Source organism: Chionomys nivalis, chromosome 8 (genome assembly GCF_950005125.1).
Source record: "Chionomys nivalis chromosome 8, mChiNiv1.1, whole genome shotgun sequence".
NCBI classification, from domain to species: domain Eukaryota; kingdom Metazoa; phylum Chordata; class Mammalia; order Rodentia; family Cricetidae; genus Chionomys; species Chionomys nivalis.
The window spans coordinates 13,860,976-13,877,686 of record NC_080093.1 but is presented as its reverse complement, the minus strand read 5'-3'; the positions used below and the strand labels follow the sequence as shown (position 1 = coordinate 13,877,686).

Below are 16,711 nucleotides of genomic sequence, written 5' to 3'. Positions count from 1 at the left end.
GTCTATAGCATAACCCCTTTTAAATGAAAACAAACATTTGTAAACAATATTTGGGAATTTGGTGTAGTTCTCTCCAAACTACTTCCTGATTTTTGTTGGGCAAAGTATTTTGGGGGCTTTACACAGAACTTTCAGGGGCTCTTGGTCCATCAAACCACATTAGGATTTTTTTTTTTTTTTTTTAATTTTCGAGACAGGGTTTCTCCGTAGCTTCTTGGTTCCTGTCCTGGAACTAGCTCTTATAGACCAGGCTGGCCTCGAACTCACAGAGATCCACCTGCCTCTGCCTCACGAGTGCTGGGATTAAAGGCGTGCGCCACCACTGCCTGGCTACATTAGGATTTTTGTATGTGTAACTTTTCTATTACTATTCTTTTCTTTCAGAGGCCGCAGTGTGCATCACTGGTTCCTGATGCTTTGGGCCTATGGCACCACAGTGCGCCATGATGGGAGGGAGCATGTGGGGAAGGATTGTTCACTGCATGGCTGGGAAGGTGTCTTTGTTCAGGTTTCTATTTCTGTGAGGAGGCACCATGACCATGACAACTCTTATAAAGGAAACATTTAATTGGGGTGGCTCCCTTACAGTTTCAGAGGTTCAGTCCATTACCATCACGGCAGGGAGTAAGGTGGCAGGCAGGCAGGTGTGGTGTTGGAGGCAATAGGAAGTGGACTGACTGATGCTCTGGGTGATATCCTGAGCACAGGACACCTCAAAGCAAACCAGTACCACTTCGAATGAGATTGTGGGGGCCAATTACATTTAAACTACCACAGATGGGAAGAGAGACAGAATGGGACTGGGGTCTCACTATCCCCTTAAAGGGTACACTCCCAATAGCTGAACAGCAAGTGGTACAGCTCAGCTGGAGAGGTATCCTGGCAGTCTGGGGCCAAGAAATACCACAAAGTCACTCAGCACAGCAAGCCTCACACAAGAGATTGGGAGGGGGAAACCAGGAAGGTGGCAGCCTCTGCTGCAGTGAGAAACAACAGAGAACTGGGCAGTATACATGGGGCTTCTTTAGAGACAGAGTTTCCTCTAAGTATCTCTGGATGACCTGGAACTTACTCTGTAGACAAGGCTGGCCTCTAACTCACAGAGATCCACCTGCCTCTGCCTCCCTAATGCTGGGATTAAAGGCATGTGCCACCATGGCCCTGCATAAACAGGGTTTGTTGGACTAGAAGTCCAAACATCAGGGAGGGGTTGCTCCAGACACCACTCACACAGCCACAATTGATACAAAAGCAAGAGGATTTTATTCTGTCATGACAGGGCCCTTCAGGTTCGGGATATGAAGGACATCCAATAGCTGTTACAGTTCATCTTTTAAAGCAAAAAGCCACAGACACAAGGGGGGAACCTGCAGGTTGTTTTCCAACTTATTGGATTGGCTTATTCAAAGGGTTATTAGCAGTGATTGGTCTATTCCAGGGCAGGAGAATAGCTGTGTGGTCAGGTGATAAGGGAGAACATCTGTGGTCCATCTTGACCTTGGTCCAGTGACTAAATCAATACATCAGGAGCTGAGTCAACATCTGTGGGATGTCTTTGCCTCAATTTCCAAACAAAGTTATGTTTGAAGATTATTCACAAGGACACAGGGGGATGAGCAGTCCAGCATGTGTATGTGTGTATGGGCGACTGTCCCTTTTCCAAGATAGAGTGAGTGTAAGGTTTTAGAAAAATGCCTTAGGGTTGAGGGGGCTTACAAATGCATTTAGAGTCTTTCATTCCCTCCTCTTGTTTTGTCAAATCCCAATCTTGGGATTTTCTGAGGTCTCTCTTGAGAGCCTGATATTGGTGGGTCAGTACTAAAACTTGGGTAATACTGAGTCATTCACGAATGAACGTCAGGAGTTGGTATTTTCTGCAGTCCTGGGACTGGGAAGAATCTAGCTGGGGTTTTTAGGGAGGGAGCAGGGAAATGGTGGGGCCTTAGAGCTTGGTGTGGTGCTTAGGGCCCCTGCAGGAGGGGGCTAGTTCAGCCCCCCTCACCTTGTCGAGTTTGCTTACACACACACACACACACACACACACACACACACACCGCAGACAAATATATCAGTCACAATGTCTACATGCAGGATAAGAGTCCCGGAGAGTTTGTTTGGTATTTTTTTTTAAGAGTCCTTTGTTTAGCTTTGGGTGTGTTGAAACTTTTATCTGGAGGGTCCTGAGTCGTCCTGTGGAGGAGCTGGCTTCACATGAAATGCATGGATCCAGGCTGCAATGTTGTCTACTTTGAGAGCCGCGGTTGTCATAAGGAGCATGGTGTAGGGTCCCTTCCAGGAAGGTTTAAGGCTCTGGGACTGATGTCTCCGGACGTATACGGAATCATCAACGGATGTGAAATCTCTGGGTGTCCGGGCTGGTAGGCAGCAGCCAGAGGCTTCCACACCTGGGCTTGGATGATCAGGAGGGCCTTTAGGTGGGCAGATAACAGTCTGGGAAGGACAGCATCAGGATTATATACCTCATCCGCCTTAGTGAGCGGTGACAGTCCTCACATAGGATCTCATAAGGAGTGAGTTTAAATTGCCCTGGGGTGTTTTGAAGAACAGGACGGGGGAGGTCTGTCCAATTAATTTTGCTGGTCTCTAGGGCCAATTTTGTTAATTTGTAAAAAAATTCTTTTAGAATTTTATTTATCCTATCTATCTGACCTGAGCTTTGGGGTTGGTAAGCACAATTTAATCTTTAATTGGCCACGCCCTGACTTACCTGGGCAACAAAGGCAGGTCTATTATGGGACACGATTACCTTTATCATTTCAAACCTCGGGATGATTTCCTTTATGATCTTCTTAGCCATTACATTGGGTGTCTCAGTCCTGGTCAATGTATGATGGCTATCTTCTTTGGCAACTGTGTGGCCTCAAGGAGGCTCAAAATTTCCACAGATGTCAACAGTCCTCTTTGTCTGTATATTGCTCCATGTATGTGGGTGGTGGCAGAAGCATACCTACTGTCAGTATAGACGTTCCCTCTGCCATCTGTAGAGCTTGTATCAAAGCCACAAGTTCAGCTTTGTGGGCGGGCTGACGTCCCTGAAGGGAGGCTACTGGCCCAGATCATTTGTTTCCTGTCCACCAATGCTGCCCCCGCCTTCCACTTACCTTCAGTCTTGTATACCTGCTCGGCTCGAACCCAGCCTTGTGCCCCAGGCAAACTTCACCATCATTTCCAGCTCTGCCTGGCACAGCTCAGCCTGCCATTCTTCCAGTAGCCTGTCCTTTCTGCAGATGCTGGTAGGATCCGTAGTCCATCGACGTGAGCAGGCACAGGAGCAGCAACCCGGTGCAGGAGGGCACCTGTGGTAGCATTGTGAGCGCTCTATCACAGTCTGACATGTGTGAGGGGAGCGAGACTGCAGGGTGAGCAGCCAGGGCTCATGCAGGCTTTAGAGAAAGTGCAGCACCAAGGCAGTTGCTAGGAGGCAAGGATTTCTCTGGTGGTGATGGCAGGGGGAGGTGGTCATCCTGGTGAGGAGGGCATGGCAGAGGCATAGGCATAGGCAGACAAGCAGCCTGTGTCTCCTGCAGAACTGAGAACTGCAGGGAAAGCAAAGTCCCTCATTTGGTCAACAAACGGCTTTGATCATACATTCAGGGGTGACCAGGGAGGAACGAGTCATTTATTTGTCCTTTTCCCAAATTTATAGTTCGTAAGGTGTCCAGTTTGTTCAATGGTTGTTTTAACACAGAGTACTCAGTCCCTGTGTCCCTTAGAAAATCTATAGAGGTATCTAATGTCCTTTTTCTTGCCATAAGTACATTGGCCTTTGTCCAAGGAGTGCCTCTGTCCGTCTTCATTTGTCTTTGATCTTCTGTTGCCCAGGCTCCCTATCTGTCTGAGTCCTTCTTGTTTATGATCCCTCTGGTTTTTTCTTTCCTCTGCCTCCCGCCTTTCTCTTTCTTTCACTTCCCTTTCTCTGTCTCTCATTTAACACTTTCTCTGTTTCCCCAAATTCTGCAAGGTATAATCTTGCAACCGATCTACCTGCTGTAACTTTCTTCTTATATCTGATGCTGACTGTCCTATGAAGGCCATGGCTATCGCTACCTGCTGACCTTCAGAGGTTGGGTAAAATGCCTGTAAACCTCCATTAAAAATCTAAGGAACACAGATTTTAACTAGCCCTTGGAGAACCTCTTTTACCTTGGCTGAATTAGTGGGGTGCCTTGCCCCTGAGATTTGCCATGAGCCTGGCATTTTGACTGTCAGTTTCTCCCTTTAAAAATTAATTAGACATAGAAGAATGAAAATAGATCCATATTTATCTATATGCACAAAACTGAAATCCAAACAAATCAAAGCCCTTAACATAAAACCAACAATATTGAATCTCATAGAAGAAAAAAGTTTTAAATATATTTCTAAACATGGCCTCAGTGGCATAGACATTGAGAGAAACAATCAATAAACAGGATCTCCAGAACCGAGAAGCTTTTTGTATAGCAAAGGATATAATCAACAGAACATAAAAACATATAAGGAACTTAGGAACTCAGTCCTCATAAGAACAAATAATCCAATAAAATTATGTTACAGACCTAAACTGTAAATTTTCAACAGATGAACTTAAAATGACTGAAAGATATTTAAAACTTGCTTAAATATAACATCCTTAATCATCGGGGAAATGTAAATCAAACAACTCTGAGATTTTATCTTATCCCTGTAAAAATGACCAAGATTAAAAATATTGTTTGACAATTTATGCTTAAGAAAATGTGGAATAAAAATCCTCCATTTTTGGTAAAAATACAAACGGATACAGCTACCTTGAACATCAGTATGGTGAATTTTCAGAATTAGGTAACATATTACCTTAAAACTCAGCAATATCCCTTTTGGGTCTATTTTACATAGCAGAATTATTTTATCATAGACAGAACCTAAAAACAACCCAAAATGTACCTCTTTTATATCAATAATAAATGAGAATCTTTGCCATGTTTTTAAAATAGCCATAAACATTATAAAGAGTCAAAAGGGCCATTTTAACTCAACCTCATCACTCAGCAACACCCCCTTTGCCATTGTAGTGGGGTGAGAGGCTTCAGCAGATCTTCACCATGTGGGGCAACTCGGGGCCCCCACCTTATCACAAGCATTGCGAGCAGTCAAGTGTCAAATTTAGATCTAAACTTGGGCTGGCTTAGAAGCTCAGCTGGGCTGTTCACATGGCCCTGGCCCAGGGCCAGGGCTTTTACAGCAATAGTTCTTGAAGACAGTGTAGTCCTGTATCCATCTAAACAGAGTTGGGAGTTTAATTTTTTTTTTTTTTTTTTAAGATTTATTTATTATGTATACGGTAGTCTCAGTACTCTGCCTGCCGGCCAGAAGAGGGCACCAGATCTCATTACGGATGGTTGTGAGCCACCATGTGGTTGCCGGGAATTGAACTCAGAACCTTTGAAAGAGCAGGCGGTGCTCTTAACCACTGAGCCATCTCTCCAGCCCCCAAGGGAGTTTAATTTTTTTATGGACACACTGTGTAGTAAGAAATACAGAAACCAACAATCTGTAGTTTTTTATAAGCACAATTTTTCAAAGTGATTCAGCTTAACTCCCCCCAATTTTTAAACCAGAAGCTTCACCCTGGACACAGCACGTGATGACTGGAACAGGGCATCCCTAGAAGAGAGATGCTATCAGGGCTGCGAGGCCCTTCTGATGTTGGCTTGCGGTACTACCTGTTGCTCCTGAATCCACATTCGCGGTTTACCAAAAGCCACAGGGATACTTACTTGCAATCTCTCCATCTGCTGTCCTACCCAGCCCTGGCTGCCAAAATGAAGAGGTCCAGGCTCTTTATGGGACTTGTGCTTTCTAATAGGGTATCTGACCCCAGAGAAACAGCCTACTGCTGCTTCCCAGGCTTACTGGGTCCTGTGGGGAGGAATTAGCACCAGCTTGGACCCCGCTGGCATGTGTGCCTCCTGCACTGGGAAAAGAGACAGGGGAGGGGCAGACTGCAGTTACCAAAGTCAGAGGGAAGCTGGCCTTGGTGCCTGCACTGTGCTCTGTAACAAAATGGTTTGACCCAGAGTAGGAGGGTTCTCTGGACAAGCTCACCCAGGTGACAATATAGAGAACCTGGTCTGGGTGGCCAAAAGGGTCAGGCTGGAAGACTTTTTTCTTTAACCTGCAAAATAGTATTTAGATTGAACGTCCTGCCCTGTGGCCAGCCCACTTCAAAAGTGAGCCATTCCAGGAAGCAGACCGCTTGCCAGCGTTTCTTTCGGATTTCCACAGCTCAGTCTGCAGCTTTTCTCTAAAGTTAGAGTTAGGGTCAGAGAAGTGATTACTTACTGCCCCATGGTACCAGATTTAGACTCGAGTACAAACAGATATACAAAAAACAAAGACACAACATAAAACCAAAGACACGAAAAGCCAAAACCAAACTCAAAATCAGAAGCTGTGCAGCACTACAGATGGAGGTGAGCGACAAATAGCGGTGCCTCCTGGAAACTAGAGGAGTGACCTGGTCACTCCTAGCCCCTTCCAGACACTGGAGCGTCCTCCAGATTTCAGATTACTGGAGTGTCCTCCAGATACCAGCCCTACGGAGGTACAATTTCTCAGAATACCAACGAACGCAAACTACAATAATCATAGAAACAAAGCAGACAGACAGACAAAGACAATAAGAGCCTAGAATGGGTCCAGAAGCAAATCATTTCCCGCCAACGCACCAAAATGTTGGACTAGAAGTCCAAACATCAGGGGGAGTTGCTCCAGACACAACTCACACAGCCACAATTGATACAAAAGCAAGAGGATTTTATTCTGTCATGACAGGGCCCTTCAGGTTTGGCATATGAAGGACAACGATAGCTGTTACAGTCCATCTTTTAAAGCAAAAAGCCACAGACACAAGGGGGGAACCTGTAGGTTGTTTTCCAACTTATTGGATTGGCTTATTCAAAGGGTTATTAGCAGTGATTGGTCTATTCCAGGGCAGGAGAATAGCTGCATGATTGGATGAGGTAAGAGGAGCATCCATGGCTTTCCTGACCTTGGTCCAGTGACTAAATCAATACATCAGGAGCTGAGTCAACATCTGTGGGATGTCTTTGCCTCAATTCCCACAATGGAGTTATGTTTGAAGATTATTCACAAGGACACAGGGGGATGAGCAGTCCAGCATGTGTGTGTGTGTATGGGCGACTGTCCCTTTTCCAAGAGAGAGTGAGTGTAAGGTTTTAGAAAAATGCCTTAGGGTTGAGGGAGCTTACAAATGCATTTAGAGTCTTTCAGGTTTTATTTATTTATTATTTATTTATCTATTTATTTTGGTTTTTCAAGACAGGGTTTCTCTGTAGCTTTGGAGCCTTCCTAGAACTCACTCTGTAGACCAGGCTGGCCTCAAACTCACAGAGATCTGCCTGCCTCTGCCTCCTGAGTGCTGGAATTAAAGGTGTCTGTGTCCTTTGACAATTTTAATGAGATGTCTGTTAGAGTTGAAAGAAATCTCTATTTTATAGATGGGGTCTCATGTATCCCAACCTGGCCTCAACTTGCCAAATAGCAAAGGATGACTTTGAACTTCTAACCCTCTTACCTCTACCTCGAGAATGCTGGGATTATAGGATTGTGCTACCACTCCTAGTTTATGCAGTTCTAGCTAAAGCACAGATGAGGAACGGAAGACCCATGGGTTGAGTAATTTGTAGCCACATCACTGCTTAAACGGTAGAACTGGGTTGCTCTTCCGACTTTAAACTACAGATTCACCTAAATTATGTTATATCCGCTGCAGGCTGGCTTGCTTAGACCCTGTCCTTCCATTTTCATCAACTGAACACTTTAAATCACTTTGGAAAGCAGGTTGAGCTAAGCGCATGCGGTCCTTCCTCTTTGCAGGATTGGACGCTTTGTGTCTCTTTTGGCCCCAGAGACTCGCCGTCGGCCGGTTGCGGCGTTCGCGGGTTGAGACGATGGCGACTGGGACGCCGGATTCGCAAGCACGATTTGGTCAGTCAGTGAAGGGGCTTCTCACCGAGAAGGTGAACACCTGCGGGACCGACGTGATCGCGCTCACCAAGCAGGTGCTGAAAGGCTCGCGGAGCTCGGAGGTGAGCGCGGCTCCGAGGGGAGCGGGGCGTGGCTTCCCCGGCCCAGAGCTCCCTCGTCGGCTCCGGGAGGGGCGGCGCATTGCATCCTGGGAGAGTGGGCTTTGGCCCGGCGCCTGTGGCAGGCGGCTGGGTGCGTTTCTTTAGTTTAGGTGAGCGCTTCTAGCTGGAAGAGGCCGTGTGAGGGGAACCTGTGCTCCAGAAAGGGGAGAGGCACAGCCGCTCCTACCCGGTGCCTGGTTGTTCTCACGGGTATCTCTAGTGGATGCCAGTTCCCTTTCGAAACTCAGCTGGGTGTTGCTCTCAAGCTTCCAAGATTCCATTCGCTCCTTTGTCTGTCTGTGGTCTGTTCTTCTGGCCATGTTCTGCGTTGTTCTCAGAATAGCTTTTCCCATTGCCGTGTTCTCCCCCCCCCCCCCCCCCCCCCGCTTCACACTCGTCCATCAGTGAAGGGAATGATTTGATGACGTGTACACTCCTTCCGTCGGCTGCGTGCGCCACCACACTTGACTCCCCAGCCCTTGAGTTCTAGGGATCAAACTCGGGTCCTTGTTCTTACAAGGCAAGCACTTTACTGAGCCCTGTCCACGGCTGCTCAGCTGATTCTGGAGGAGCCTGATGTGCTGAGGAGATGGATTTTCTTCTCGGTGCTGGGGATTGAACCAGATCTGCCAAGATAAATCACCATCCATTTTTACATTTTCTAATTTTGAGACAGGGTCTCACTAAATTAGCCAACCGTACTCTGTAGTCCAGGCAGGCCTGGAACTTGGGATCTTCCTGCCTTAGCTTTCCTATCAGCTGAGATTACAAGGCTGCACGGCCAGGCCAGTCTCAGGTGGGAGTTTTGATCATTACCGTTTTATTTTTGTTTTCCAGCTGCTGGGTCAGGCAGCTCGAAATATGGTTCTACAGGAAGATGCCATCTTGCACTCAGAAGATGTAAGAAACCATTTCTTTTATAGTGTGGTTTGTATAACCATAGGGAAGTGGACTATTCTGTTTATCTCTCTATTATGCAGAGTTTAAGGAAAATGGCAATAATAACAACTCATCTTCAGTACCAGTGAGTATGCCCCAACCAGCAGTCACGGACTGCTCCTTATCCTCAGCCTGTGTACATTGCTTTTGTGCTTCATTCAGTACTTTTTCCCATGGAGGTGGGAGTGGGATGGAGGCGGGAGTGGGCGTGGAGGTGGGAGTGGGCGTGGAGGCGGGAGTGGGCGTGGAGGTGGGAGTGGGGTTGAGGTCGGAGTGGGGTGGAGGTGGAAGTGGGATGGAGGCCGGAGTGGGTGTGGAGGCCAGAGTGCGGTGGAAGTGGGTAGAGCTGATCAAGGGGAAAGACACTGAGGCTTCAGGAACAGTTGGGGTGTGGGAGAGTGAGAGCCAGGGCCACTTGCTTTGGTCCTCTGTGTTAACTGGGAGCACTACAAGGGAAGAACCCACAGAGGCAGAGCTTGCCAGGACCATGTTACCAGTTTGTGGCCCCTGGGAGACACTCGATCAGTATCTGTCCACGCTGTGCCCAGTGTCCTTCCTCCCTTGGAGAATGGAGTGTGATGGTAACTGGCACTCCTGCAGATAACACAGCACCAGCAAAATCATTCTGATTTTGAAATACACAGACAGTGTCTTCATTGTAATGATGAAGAAAAGTATAATTGAATTTGCCTTTTTTTTTCTTGACTTATATTTTATGTGGTTGATAAGATGCTTGCATACCCTTTGGAATTGAATGGCTGAGAATTCAAGTCCCAGTAGCTAACATTAAAGCTGTCTTTTAGGTGTGCACATATTAAAATATGTGGTTATTCATCTCCACATAACTATACTAAGTTTAAGTACTCATTCTGCCTTTGTGATCTGTTGATGACAACTTCTATTGGTTCACTGGCTCTCCCTATTTCTTTCCTTTTTTCCCTTCCTGACTTAGACAAGAAGCTATTCAGAAGAAGTAAGTGACCCCAGAGGTGGTGGGGTAGTGCTGACTGAAACATGCTGGGAGTGACACCTCAGAGGTGGTGGGTCGGGCTGACTGAAGCATGCTGGGTGTGACACCTCAGAGGTGGTGGGTGGGGCCGACTGAAGCATGCTGGGAGTGACACCTCAGAGGTGGTGGGTGGGGCCGACTGAAGCATGCTGGGAGTGACACCTCAGAGGTGGTGAGTGGGGCCGACTGAAGCATGCTGGGAGTGACACCTCAGAGGTGGTGGATGGGGCCGACTGAAGGATGCTGGGAGTGACACCTCAGAGGTGGTGGATGGGGCCGACTGAAGCATGCTGGGAGTGACACCTCAGAGGTGGTGGGTGGGGCCGACTGAAGCATGCTGGGAGTGACACCTCAGAGGTGGTAGGTGGAGCTGACTGAAGCATGCTGGGAGTGACACCTCAGAGGTGGTGGGTGGAGCTGACTGAAGCATGCTGGGAGTGACACCTCAGAGGTGGTGGATGGGGCCGACTGAAGCATGCTGGGAGTGACACTGCCTTTCTCAGGGATCAGTGTCAAACTGGTTGATATGTGCTTTAAGTGACCATGCTCTGGATTGCCTGTTTAGTATTTAAAGAAGACAGTGTACTTTAAAGGTGTGCAGGAACTGGATTCACTGCTTATTAAGTTCTAGAAGTTACAGGGTACAGAGGTCACACTTAGGAATAGACATCCATTTATATTGGTGATAATATTCATAAATAGAACAAACATAAAGTCATTAAATAGTCTCATATTTATTAACTTATTAAATTTTTGTAAAGCTTTTATCTTTTTAACTTAAGGCCTGTCACTAGTAGTCCAGGCTAAGCTGCCCTCACAATCCTGTCTCTGCTTCCTGAGTGGTGGGTTCCAGGTGTGTGCCACCATGCCCATCTGCAAACTTCTCATGGTTTACTTTTCTCCCCAACCTTGAGATGGAATCTTACTGTGTTTCCATGGTGGCTTCACACTCTTGGATTCAAGTGACCCTCCCCTGCCTTAGCCTCTCAGGTAACAGGGACAAACAGTTGTGTCCCAGTGACATGCCAAACTCAGTTTAAATGCTTCTGAGGTCAAGTGGACTGATATAAAATTTGACTTAGATGTAACAAGACTGATGCATTAAAGGATAGATCATACAAAGAAAGCCCTTCTTGCTCACTTCAGATGACCTTTTCTCTGTTTGACTTCTAGTGTTGAACAGTCACCTGACCTGCAGGACCAGTTGAGTCATTTACTGAAGTAGCACGCTAGAACAGGAATTGGCTTCTTTGCCTGATGCTGAGGAGGACCTCCCTTACATAGTCATCACGCTGTGTGCTTGGTTTCCATTTTCATCTCCAAAAATTCATCTAGAAGCGACTTGTGAAGAGGAGCCAGGTGACTGAACTTGGAATCACTTTTTTTGGTTTTTTGAGACAGGGTTTCTCTGTGTAACCTGCCTTTTCTGGAACTCACTTTGTAGGCCATGCTGGTCTGGAACTCAGAGATTCGTCGGCCTCTGCCTCCCAAGTGCTGGGATTAAAGGCATCACTTGGAATCACTTCTTAAATTGGATTAACCCATACTCTTATCTTAAGTTGTGTTTAATTTCATATTAAAATAGAATTAATAAGTTCAGTCATTAGCACTGAAAATAAAAGACACCTTAGCTTGCTAAGCACTGTATGCTGTATTGTCTAATGTGATCCTTGGTCCTTAAGCACATCACTGTGCCATAATTTTTCTTTGCTTTGTTTTTGGAGGCAGAGTGTCCCTGTGTAGCCTGCTGGCTTTGAACACACAATCCTGCTGCTGGCTTTGAACTCACAATCCTGCTGCCGGCTTTGAACACAATCCTGCTGTTGCTTTTCAAATGCTGGGATTACAAATACCACATCTGGCCACTGAATAATAGTCAGTCAGTCTCAGATACTTGGGAGGCGGAGGCGGGGTTGGGGGTGAGGAGATGGGAGCACTTGAGTCCAGGAAGTCCAGGCCATCCAGGGCAATACAGTCTTTCTGTCTCTAAGGAGAAGAGACGAGGGAGGGGCTTCTTTTGCGAACATGTGAGAATGATTCATACTTTAAGATGTTTAATCGTTCATTCAAGAAATTTTCTTTAAGGGACACAGACATGGATAATGGCAGACTCTTGGATGACAATCAGGCCAATGACAGCCTCTCTGGCCAGCTGCAGCCCTTTGCCTTGGCCTTTGTTCCTGGCTTCTTTCTTTCTGTGACTCTTGATTACGTGACCTTGGTTCATTTTTTAATTTTATAGCCACCCCATTCCCTTCACATTTGGAGTAACCTACGCAAGTAGATCTTCTGATAATTAGGTAAAGTTACAAAATGAACTACATGGAGAAACCCAGTCTCAAACAAAACAAAAAGTCTAAAAATATATAAAGCCAGTAAGTAATTGTTACAGATTAGTTTGTTAAAGTGTCACCTCAACCACTGAAGTACAAATTAATAAATATGTCACCGACTATGACATGTATAAAATGAATTAGATTTGAAAAGAGTTCTCTCTCAGCTTAATACTAAAATTTTAGTCAATGTAAAAATGTCTGACTCCTTATAAAGATATGAAATACATAACTAGTATTTGAAAGAATGTATCCAGATCAGTTATGAGAAATAATCCACAGTGCTAAAGAAGCAGCAGTTAAAATGGCATTTGCTTGTGGTACCATTTCTATGACTTCCACAAACTCTCAAAGAACAGACCCTTTTCCTATATTCCCAGCATATAAAACATGACCATTAGAAGCTGGTGAGATGGCTCAGAAGTTAGGAACACTCGCTACTTTTGCAGAGGGCCCAGGTTCAGTTCCCAGCACCTATTTCAGACAGGTCACAACTGTCTATAACTATAGCCCCAAGGGCTCTAATGTCCTCTTCTGGGCTCCACAAACATCTGCATTCACATATATGTGCTTGAACATGCATATACACAGATTGATATACATAATAAAAATAAATATTAAAATCATTAAAATAATTCATTTGTTAAAGAAAATGTGATTTTCATCTATAAATGAAAGGCAAGATTTATGGATATTAATGTTTAAATTTATATTTCTGTGTATAGTTGTCTTGCCTGAATGTATGTCTATATACCATATGTGTGCAGTGCCTGAGGAGACCACAAGTATTGTATCTCCTGGAGCTGGAGTTACAGACAGCTGTGAGCCATCATGTGGGTTCTGGGAATCGAACTCAGATCCTCTGGAAGAGCAGCCAGTGCCCTTAGGTGCTGAGCATCTCTCCAGCCCTGGAATGCTGGCTACTTTTGAAAGCTCTACTCTGTTTCCTAATTACAAAAGAATTCAGGGTAGCCAGGGCTATGTAGTGAAACATCATCTCAATTTGTCTCTTCTATTTTTTTGTTGTGTGTGTGTGGATAGGGCATACATGTGGAGGTTAGAGGGTAACTTTTTGTGGTAGGAGGCCACTGGTTCATTTCCCGGCCACCCTTACCTGAAATAATCATACGAAACCTTTATTATTTACAATACTTTTTGGCCAATAGCTTAAGCATATTGCTAGCTAGCTCTTACATCTAGAATTAACACATTTCCATTATTTTATATTTTACCACGAGGCTCATGATCTCCTGGCAAGGTTCCAGCTCACAGCTTGTGTCTTTCCCCTCTGGCGACTACATGGTGTCTCAACTTATGTAAATCAGTTCTCTTCTTCCATCATAAGGAGTCTGGTGGTCAAACTTAGGTCAGCAGCCTTGGTTGCAAGGGCGCTTACCTGCTGAGCTATCTTGCCAGACAAAAGCTTTATATCTTGAAACATGACTCTGGGTACTTAACCAAAATCTGCCTTCCTGGGCTTTCCTACAATTGCTAGCCCAATAGTTTTCCAAACAAGTGTGTGGCAATATTCTGAAGATCTTCCTTGGAGATAAGGGAAGAAAACAGGAAATTTTCTATATATGATCATTTTTTTTAATTAAAAAAAATCAAGATGGCAGTTCTTATGCACATCTGTAATCCTAGCACCTGGGAGGTGGGGGCAGGAGGACCTATAGTTCAGGGCTGGCCTCAGCTACCTTGAGTTTGACACCAGCTAAAGATCCTTTCTCAATTTTCCACCTCCTTAAAAAATTAATTTTGCTAATGTTTGATACAACTTGCTTGAAGAGCTCAAATCGAATGCTTGCCCTTCAGAAGAGATGATACACAACACACGGGCTGTGCGTGTGGCTCAGTGCTGGTACCCTTGCACACATGAGACCCAGGGATCAACCTTCAACTCTAGGAAACATCCCCAAAGCTTGAACACAACCAGCTGTGGAGCGGAGGCCCTGCCTGATGAGAACATTGCTGCTCACCATCCAACCCCAAATTAGCCCAGTGCACCAGACACCATGAGGGAAGAGTGGCCTTAACTGACGTTGAAAGCGGTTTGCTTATTGCGTTTATGTGGGTGTGGTTATTAAGTGGTTCTCGTGACTAAACCACAGACCAGATAGCACAAGTGAGGATGAGCACACCCTCTCCCCGCCCTCTGCTGAGACAAAGCCGTCACCGTAACAAGGAGAAAGTAACTCCTCGGTTCAAAGGGCTCATTTTATGGGCAGATGTTTTGTTCTGCTGAGAAGTGATGTTCAGGAGAGCTTTGCTACATAAGTGCTAAAAAGTACACTATGCCTATAAAAGTGGTCATTTCTTTACACACTCAATAGTTAGAAATGTCCCAATCTAAAAATATTCCAACAAGGATTGCCTGTGGGTCTTTTTTTAATGATATACTTTTAAAAAATGTTTACTTTCATTTTTCTAAAGAGTGTGACATATGTATTTATTGAATGCCAGCATTCCTCCAGGGACTATATTGTGTTCTGAGGAAACACTTTGGAGTGATTAATAATTAGCTGTGCGACCTTCAGCAAGTTATTTATTTAACCAAAGGAAGTCAGAACAAGAACTCAAGGCAGAAACTTGTAGCTAAAACCGTGGATCTTCTCTTCTGCTTGTGCCCAGACAGCTTTCTTGTATAACACGGGCACACTCGCCTAGGGGATGGATGTCCCTTAAGGGTTTATTTTTATTTTATGTGCATTGATGTTTTGTCTCCATGTGTGTCTGTGAAGATGTCAGACCCCCTGGAGTTACAGACAGTTGTGAGCTGCCATATGGGTGCTGGAATTGAACCCGGGTTTTGGAAGAGCAGCCAGTGCTCTTAACCATTGAGGCATCACTCCAGCCCTGGGGTTGTTTTTCAACATTTATTTATGCATCTATGTATGCATGCTGTGTTCTGCCTGTGATCAGAGGACAACCTGGAGTCGGTTCCCATGTGCATTCCAGGGATGGAAGTGAGGTCCTCGGTCTTGGTGGCATTCACCCTTACCCATCAAGTCATCTCTCTGCCACCCTATTAACTTCCAATAACAATTAATTGACAACAGGGAATTTGGAAACTTACGAGATGGTTTTCAACATTTTATTTGTAATGGCATGGGTTTGAAAACAGGAAGATAATTTCCTAAGAGTCCACTTTCCTATCTAGACATCTTTTCCTTTAGACCGCTACATCCCCCTATCTTGATGAACGGCAATGCTTGATTCAACCACAAAGCAGTTAAGACATACAAATACAGGGTGGTTGAGATGGCACAGCTGGAAAAGCTAAAAGCACTTGCCACACAAGCCTGGCGCTGGAGCCCGGAACTCACTGTGGAAGGAGAGAAGTAATGTGTGAAAGCCACCTGTCTCCATCCGTGGGCCGTGGTGCTCACACACACGTGCACACACCAGTTTAAAAGACACAGCTGTAACGGTGGGAACAGGCGCTTCTGCTATAACGGTGGGAACAGATGCTTCTTAAAGATGCATCCTGGCTGGTGGTGGCACAGCAGGGAAAGACTCTTGCTGGTAGGCCCGGCATAGTTCTCTTCCGGATGCCCACGGTGTGGAAGTGGAGAACCAACTTCCTAAAAGTCCCCTTCACCACACATCACCAGGGCACCCCCACCCCGTAGATACATAAGATGCAATATAAACAAAAGCAGTTGAGGCGAAGTGGCAGTAAGGGAAAATACATGCAAACTGGCAGTTACTGTGCTGGGCGCTTTTCTAGATGCAACTGGACAGTGGCTACCCAGTGAAGAGTTCATCTCTGAGACATTCCAGAAAAGGCAAAGCTGCAGGGAGAGTCAAGTCTGTGTTTACCTAGGAGCTGGATGTGGAAGGAATTTCCTACCAAGGGGCACACACAAGCTTTCTGAACCGGAGAACCACTTTAATCTTGCGGGTTGGGGGGGTGGGGTGGGACAGGGTTTCCCTGTGTAGCCCTGACTGTCTTTAGAACTAGTTTTGTAGATCAGGCTGGCCTCAAACTCAGAGATCTCAAATTCTGAGATCTGCCAGCCTCTGCCTCCCGTCTCTGTCTCCTGAGTGCTGGAATTAAAGGCACAGCACCATGCCTGATGACTACAGAATTCCAACAGAGCTGTGCGCTAAGGAAAGGTGAGTGTTAAAGAGATGTAAACGACATCTCCGTGAACGACTTTATGAGCGGGATAGAGGAAAGAGTTCATGCCACAGGGAGGAAAATACATATGGGTGTTCATTTAAACACACACACACACAGAATGAAATTCAGCGGATCAGTAAAGGAAGATGTTAACTAATAAGACGGGATCAAA

At 45.6% G+C, this 16,711-nt stretch overlaps 1 protein-coding gene across 2 annotated transcripts; it reads left to right on the top strand.

Moving 5' to 3' along the window:
• Positions 1 to 7,903: 7,903 nt before the first annotated feature.
• On the top strand, positions 7,904 to 12,998 carry Borcs7 (BLOC-1 related complex subunit 7). Of its 2 annotated transcripts, XR_009057599.1 has the most exons (6): positions 7,904 to 8,093; positions 8,970 to 9,032; positions 9,113 to 9,156; positions 10,024 to 10,044; positions 11,254 to 11,439; positions 11,525 to 12,998. XR_009057599.1 is itself a non-coding variant. In XM_057779225.1 (5 exons), the coding sequence occupies exons 1-5, from the start codon at positions 7,956 to 7,958 to the stop codon at positions 11,303 to 11,305; spliced, it is 318 nt and encodes a 105-aa protein (XP_057635208.1). In that variant the 5' UTR covers positions 7,904 to 7,955; the 3' UTR covers positions 11,306 to 12,998. The 2 variants fall into 2 exon arrangements, 1 of the variants encoding a protein (XP_057635208.1); XM_057779225.1 differs by having other exon boundaries at positions 11,254 to 12,998.
• Positions 12,999 to 16,711: the final 3,713 nt, after the last annotated feature.

Excerpts from the sequence above, each read along its gene's own strand:
- Borcs7 (XM_057779225.1), top strand. The coding sequence starts at position 7,956 with ATGGCGACTGGGACGCCGGATTCGCAAGCACGATTTGGTCAGTCAGTG. Across the intron at positions 9,033-9,112 it reads CCATCTTGCACTCAGAAGAT|AGTTTAAGGAAAATGGCAAT; the intron begins GTAAGAAACCAT and ends TCTATTATGCAG. Across the intron at positions 10,045-11,253 it reads CAAGAAGCTATTCAGAAGAA|TGTTGAACAGTCACCTGACC; the intron begins GTAAGTGACCCC and ends TTTGACTTCTAG.